Below are 7843 nucleotides of genomic sequence, written 5' to 3'. Positions count from 1 at the left end.
CTGACCACATGAAGAACAGGCATCTGTTAGTCTGGTTCTTTGTCTTGTGTGCAGCTTTGCCTGTTTGTCAATAGACTAACACTACATTGGGAACAGGCATTTGCTTGTCCAGTTCTTTGCCTTTGTGGAGAGGGCTCCTAGGTTCTGAAGAGGAGGATATCTAGTCTATGTATCCATCTCTGCCTATGAACACCATACATCCGTTCCACATGGAGTCCAGGCATTTGTTTGTCTGCTGGTCTGTGCAGCTCTGCCTGTGACCACCACGCAACTGTTCTGCATGGGGTCCAGACATCTGTCTTGTTTTCTGGTTCCCATTATGTTTTTTCTGAACTGTGTCCTGAGTTTGTTTGGGTTCCTGTTTGTGTGCTTGGGTTACAGTCCATCCCATGTCTCTCTGGACTGCTGGTGCTTGCACCAACATCTGTCTCTGCTTGTAAGTGGCCAAGTGGATCGGGACAATTCTAAAGGTACGACTAGTGAGCCCTCGGCTAAGTTAATTCCCATCATCAGGGGCTGTGTGAAGAACGGGAATCACTGAGATTCCGCCCTCTGTGTTTGGCCCCAAGTCAATCAGTGTGCTTGGTCCAGTGGTATTACCTACCAATTTACTCTTACCTGCTGGTCCAGCTTACTGTCATGTCCTGATGTCTGTTAATAATGTATTCATTATGGACCTTGCCTTGTCTTTCTGCTTGCTTTGGTGTGTTATGCCTGAGAGATCTCCTCTCCGCACTTCTGCCGTCTCTTAATAAGTTCCGTTCCTACTGAGACTCAGCTAAGATCTCACCAGTTGTATGGAGGATGGTGATCACTGACAATAGAGCAGAGAGGAGGATGAGGCAGGTGTGTAGATCCCTGTTCTGAGAGAAGCCATCCTGCTCTGCAATTAGGACTGATTTTCTTCTTACTTATAGGACTATATTTCATGAGGGTAATATCTGAAGTCAGTTTTCCGAGTCTGTGTTGAAGTACTTTACACCAAACATCTCAAATGTCACAAATTGTTTTTTGTTTTTTTTTTGGGGGGGGGGGGGGGGGCTTTGGGACTTTGTTATGACTAGAGATGAGTGACTCAAAGCTGAAGAAGTGGAATTCGATCCGAGTTTCATTTTTTTTTTGCACGTGTGAGGACATGGAGCAAAGAACTCTAGGAAGGCAGGATCACCCACAATGCCAAGCATGCAGCCAATCAGCAGCCAGCCAGCCCTGTAATGTCACAGCCCTATATATAGCCTCAGCCATCTTAGATTCTGCCATTTCCAGTGTACTTGGTGCAGGGAGAGACGTCAGCAGGTGCTGGGACAGTTCGGGGAAAGAATTCATTGTGCTAAAAAACTATTTACAAGTTCAGGGAAAAATTATTCAAGGTGTAGGGAAAAGATAGGGAGGAATCATTCCACAGCATTTATGTAGAAAAGAGTTCAGTAGGAAAGGTTACAGTCTGGGTAATAGGAACAATCCTATTACACCTTGTGTCGGGTTGTAATAATTCAATTAAGAATTATTAATTATGGTCATAAAAATTATTAACCATAAATTTTTTTTTTTTTATAAAATTTGTCATAAATTCTTAAAATCATGACCTGGTGAATTGTAGACAACCTAATTGATACAATTCACATCTGATTCCGACTATTTCCTCCGATAAATAAGTTCTTTTTGACGTGAGATGACGTTAATGATAAAACATGTAGTTCTGCATTATACAATAATACACAGGTATTATAAAAATATGCAGATTTATTGGTTACAAGATTATAAACATATATAAGTAGATAAACACAATGATACATGCAAATGAATATATATAGCATTACAAGCTTAACAATACATGTGAGTGGAAATAACTTGTCACATTATAACAAAGCTATTATTAGGTTAGGATATCAAATAGGAACATAATTTATATACATTACCACTGTTCAGAGAAAGCCTCATGATATCAGGACGGGCATGTCTAATCCTAGACATCAATATAGAATGCTAAATACATTCTGCCCCCCTCTAACCAACTACACATCACATGACTTCAGACATGGGCAAATCCAATCAAGGATATAACTTAGAAGAGATAACTGTATCCTTCCGCCCCATCCTGGACTATTTTCACACATATGACTTTGGTAAGACTATTAAGACAAATAGCAGGGATCTAGGATCTTGCTAGATCATATCTTAAATGGGAAGGACTTGAAACAAGTCTTTCCTGTGGGAATCCATCACTTAGCTTGGCGAAGAATGTTCTATCAATATATATATCTAAGCAATTATTTAATGCTTTGCTAGATTATGAGTCTTAATTCTTCTGCAGGTAGAATGAAGCCTCACAATATCCTAAAACTACATCTCAATATGGAGATGATCAATTAATGAATGTATTTATTCGCCAATCTAGATGGTATAATTTCACCCACACTATCAAATTAGTCTTAATAAAATGAAATATAATTTTCTGTGTCTCTTACCAAGTCCTAGTAGAAATCTCACTTCTGCTCCTAGGAAAGCTGGGTGGTCCATCATAGCACATCTCACCATGGCTTTCATCTTGATAGACCCCTCTAGAGAGCTCCACTTCTCTCTCCTCTCCTCTTTCTTGTCTGTGACTTTTTCTCCCCCCTTTCTCCCCCCTGTGTATGGTTTATGAACACAAACTTATCAGTTAGACACACCTTCCTAGTTTGGAAGTTTCCAATCATAATCGGATGGGCGTGACTATTGATAAGAAATGACATCATAACCTTACCCAAAATGCACTTTTGCTACTGTTGTAATGTCACCTACTCATACCTAGGTGGCACTGCTGTGTAAGCTATTTGCATCCTAGTATAAAGGGTTAACTTCTGTAAGTCTGAATAAAGGTATAATATACATTTTGACCTTAAAAGCTTTAATTCAAGGCTATAGGGATTAGATTTGACACTTATAGAAATTAGAGACAGACCTCTAGGCGTCTCTCTGGATGTTTCTCACACTGTATATTTGTTAATCGTAAATAACTTCAATGGCTTTGTTTACTCAGGGATATCAGTACCTCCTCTCATACCAAAGAGGTGAATAATTGTTACAAAACACACATCTTCACAGACACTCTTTTAGAGACAAAGATTCTCCTAATGAGAAATATATATAATATACTGGATACATGTCTTCATAACATATAACAATATAATATATATTATATGTTCTACTGATTGTCTTATGCTAAGGACTAAGGCTCATTAAATGAATACATACATATTATATATTTTGCTTCATCAATAAATGCCTAATTGTATAGGTAATTATCACCAGCTGCATAGAGCTTATCTTTACCTCCCTGTCATAAATTTTAAAGTAGATAAGAAGGCCTCTTCTCAGACTGGTACATTCATGAGAAGAATAACACTAAAAAGTAGAAACCTTCGTGTGACCTTACTTTGGCCTTCTCAAGACATACAAAATTGCAACTATAGTAGAGCATGGCTATTAAAGGTAATGAACATTCATCTTGACTAGAATGAATTGGATATCAATGCATTTACCTATGAAAAGGCACGACACTTGCTGCACTGACTGGGGATCCAAATTGCCATTATACAGCTCTGTAATTCCAGAAAACCGTTCTTGTTATTGGGGTGCGAGTGCTGTGTGATAACAGGGTTTATTACAAGGAAATATTTTTACATCTTATTTGCCCTTGTGCGGTGCAGTTATATGTTGTAAAACCCTTTTTGCCTTGATACACAGTTTTGCAGACAGTATCATAGAATATGGGATTAGATACACGGTTCAACAGGCAGTATCATAGAATATGGGATTAGATACATCGCTCAGCAGGCAGTATCGCACACAACAGGATGTGTATCAGGCACACATACAGGATAGGATTAGATACAGATCTGATTGGATACACTTGCTGATTCAAGCTGTTTTTCACACTCTGGAGATGGTGATGGAAGAGCCTGTGGACTGTCAGTGATAGGATTAGATACAGAGCTCAGCAGGCTGTATGACACAGAATAGGATTAGATACACATGTGAGGGCAGAGTCTGTGGACGGTCAGTAATGGGATTTAGACACTGGGTAGAAAGTTGGGTGTAGAAAAATGGACACAGGAGTTATAGTGGATGTGGCTGCTGCAGACAGAGCAGTGTGGGGCGTGGCCAGCCTGTGACTCATCACTGTGCAGTGCAGCCAGGCTTGTGTATCAATAAACTTTTATATATTCAACAAAACAAGAAGGGGAGAAAGTAACCAGATCTGCCAGGATAGTCTGTCTACCAGGGGGAAGGAAAGCTAAGACATGAAAAACAGGTATTGGGGGCTTATGTATGTATAGTGAGGGGTGTTAGAAGCACATAAAAAGAACTTTGATTTTTGGGACCGGACAACCTCTTTAACCCCTTAAGGACTCAGCCCTATTTCACCTTAAGGACTTGGCCCTTTTTTGCAAATCTGACCAGTGTCACTTTAAGTGCTGATAACTTTAAAACGCTTTGACTTATCCAGGCCATTCTGAGATTGTTTTATCGTAGCATATTTTACTTCATGACACTGGTAAAATTAAGTCAAAAAAATTAATTTTTATTTATAAAAAAATACCAAATTTACCAAAAATGTGTAAAAAATTGCAAGTTTCCAAGTTTCACTTATGTAAGTTTTACAGTATAACAGCTTTTTAACAAAAAAATAAAATCATGCTTTTGTGTCTCCAAATTCTGAGTAATTTTTTTGGGCAATTGTCTCAGGTAGGGGCTAATTTTTTGCGGGATGAGGTGACGGTTAGATTGGTACAATTTTGGTGGGCAAACGCCTTTTTGATCACCTGCTGTTGTACTTTTTGTGATGTAAGGTGACAAAAAAATTGTTTATTTAGCAGTTTTAATTTTTTTATTTTTACGGTGTTCATCTGAGGGGTAAGGTCATGTGATTTGTTTATATAGCCGGTCGATACGGACGCGGCGATACCGAATATGTATACTTCCCCCCCCCCCCTAATTTTTACCAATTTTTTTTTTTTTTTACTTTATTCGGGGAAAACTTTATTTTTTCAACTTTTTTTCACTTTATATTTTGTCCCACTTTGGGACTTGAACTATTGGGGGTCTAATCCTTTACAATGCATTCTAATACTTCTGCATTGGATTGCATTGGCTGTATGAGTAATACTGTGAGTATTACTCATACAGCTTCCAGGACAGTTAGATCCAGGGGGCTGTATCTCACAGGCTCTTCACCGGAAGGCAGCGCGATGCCTTCCTTAGACATCGCTCTGCCTTCTATGCCATCGGGTCCCCCCCACAGCCACATGGGGACCCGTGGCCGTCTTACTTGAAGATCCAGTGCAAAATCTGATGCGGCTTGTGATGATGAGATTTCACACGGGATCTTCATGCAGTATAGCTTTGGCGGCCTCTTCGCGCTCAAACGGAGAAGGTAAGTATTATTTATTTTATTTTTACCACCATTTCAGGGAAAATTGATTCATTACCATGAATCATGAGAAAATTTGGCTTTGCTGTGAATAAAATTTTTCCTAAAATTCGGATCGAATTGTAATTCGTCAGCTTTGATTTGCTCTACACTAGTTATATAATCAGTAATCAATCAGTAAAACTGCCATTAAGAAAAGGGGAAATCGGTGCAGAGTAAATATGACTTTAGTGATCAATGCCAAAGATGCTCCTGTGTGTGTCAAACAGAATTTGGTGACAGATTAATTTTTTTAAATGCATTAAATGTCTTAAGTATGCAGTTAGTATTTATAACATTGGCACATTTTTTTTTTTATTATGCAGGTGAAGGCTGGATAAAAGGCTCCCAAGGTCATCTAATACTATCTCCTTATGGAATAGGTTATTAATCCCAAATTAGCAATAATAGAACTGAACACAATCTGTGTGAGATGTCTGCAAATTCTGAATATGGGAAAGATTTTAAAAATAATGCTAAGCTTTCTGTGCAAAAAGAACTTCAGAAAGATGAACGGTCATGTTCTGAAAGAGAGAAAACTTTTAATATGATATCAAGTGTTGCTGAAAATCTGAAAATTCACACAGGAAATAAGCTATATTCATGTTCAGAATGTGAGAAATGTTTTACTGATAAATCAAATCTTAATAAACATCAAAGAATTCACACAGGAGAGAAGCCATATTCATGTCCTGAATGTGAGACATGTTTTACTGATAAATCAAGTCTTAATAAACATCAAAGAATTCACACAGGAGAGAAGCCATATTCATGTCCTGAATGTGAGACATGTTTTACTGATAAATTAAGTCTTAATAAACATCAGAGAATTCACACAGGAGAGAAGCCATATTCATGTCCTGAATGTGAGAAATGTTTTACTAATAAATCAAGTCTTAATAGACATCAAAGAATTCACACAGGAGAGAAGCCATATTCATGTCCTGAATGTGAGACATGTTTTACTGATAAATCAAGTCTTAATAAACATCAAAGAATTCACACAGGAGAGAAGCCATATTCATGTCCTGAATGTGAGACATGTTTTACTGAAAAATCAAGTCTTAATAAACATCAAAGAATTCACACAGGAGAGAAGCCATATTCATGTCCTGAATGTGAGACATGTTTTACTGATAAATCAAGTCTTAATAAACATCAGAGAATTCACACAGGAGAGAAGCCATATTCATGTCCTGAATGTGAGAAATGTTTTACTGATAAATCAAGTCTTAATAGACATCAAAGAATTCATACAGGAGAGAAGCAATATTCATGTCCTGAATGTGAGAAACATTTTAATCGGAAATCAAATCTTTATACACATCTAAGAACTCACACAGGAAAAAAGCTATATTCATGTCCTGAATGTGAGACATGTTTTACTGATAAATTAAGTCTTAATAGACATCAAAAAATTCACACAGGAGAGAAGCCATATTCATGTCCTGAATGCAGGATGTCATTTGACAGTAAACATCATCTTGAGAGTCATCAGAGAATCCACAAAGGAGAGAAGCCATATTCATGTCCCGAATGTGAGACATGTTTTACTGATAAATCAAGTCTTTATAGACATCAAAGAATTCACACAGGAGAGAAGCCATATTCATGTCCTGAATGCAGGACGTCATTTACCAGGAAACATCGTCTTGAGAGTCATCAGAGAATTCACACAGGCGAGAAGCCATATTCATGTCCTGAATGTGAGAAGTGCTTTAATCGGAAATCAAATCTTGATACACATCAAAGAATTCACACAGGAGAGAAGCCATTTTTATGTCCTGAATGCAGGAAGTCATTTAAACGTAAAGATACACTTGAGACTCATCTGAAAATTCACACAGGAGAGAATCCATTTTCATGCACTGAATGTGGAAAGTGTTTTACTGAGAAATCAAATTTTGTGAGACACTTGAGAATTCACACAAGAGAGAAGCTGATTTAATATGCAGAATGTGGGAAATGCATTGGCTGTAAATTAAAGGGATTGTCCGGGATTTTAACACCTTATGTATTATGATGTAACTGTACGTCATAATGCCTGAGGGTATGTATCTGACCTGACAGGGAGTGAAGATTGTGTTGTGCCCGTCATTTAACCCCTCAGGTGCCGTGATCAACGCAGATCGCGACACCTGTGAATGAAGGCAGAGGGATGCTGCTTCCTCTGGGTGGTGGCACACAGCACAGTTCTGACATGCATTCAGGATGCAGTTTTTTTTATTGTAGCTAGTTGAAATTACTTAAATCATTGCTTCTATGCAGAACACTGTGTGCCAGTACCCTCTGCCTTCCGATCGGTTGCCATAGCAGCCTGGATGCTGCTGAAGCGATCCAGGCCTGCCATGGGGTTCTCCATACTGAGCTATGCACAAGGCACAGCTT

At 38.4% G+C, this 7843-nt stretch overlaps 1 protein-coding gene across 1 annotated transcript; it reads left to right on the top strand.

Annotated features, from left to right (window-relative positions):
• The first annotated feature begins 5888 nt into the window (after positions 1–5888).
• Positions 5889–7403, top strand: LOC122931755 (gastrula zinc finger protein XlCGF26.1-like). The gene has a single exon (XM_044285816.1). It carries the CDS (start codon positions 5889–5891, stop codon positions 7401–7403), a length of 1515 nt encoding a protein of 504 aa, XP_044141751.1.
• Positions 7404–7843: the final 440 nt, after the last annotated feature.

The sequence above is a fragment of the Bufo gargarizans genome, chromosome 3 (assembly GCF_014858855.1).
Source record: "Bufo gargarizans isolate SCDJY-AF-19 chromosome 3, ASM1485885v1, whole genome shotgun sequence".
Lineage (NCBI taxonomy): Eukaryota > Metazoa > Chordata > Amphibia > Anura > Bufonidae > Bufo > Bufo gargarizans.
Note: the sequence above shows the minus strand (reverse complement) of the source record. Positions and strands in the feature narration are given on the sequence as shown.

What these genes read in the sequence shown, in the direction of transcription:
- LOC122931755 (XM_044285816.1), top strand. Translation starts at nt 5,889, where the DNA reads ATGTCTGCAAATTCTGAATATGGGAAAGATTTTAAAAATAATGCTAAG.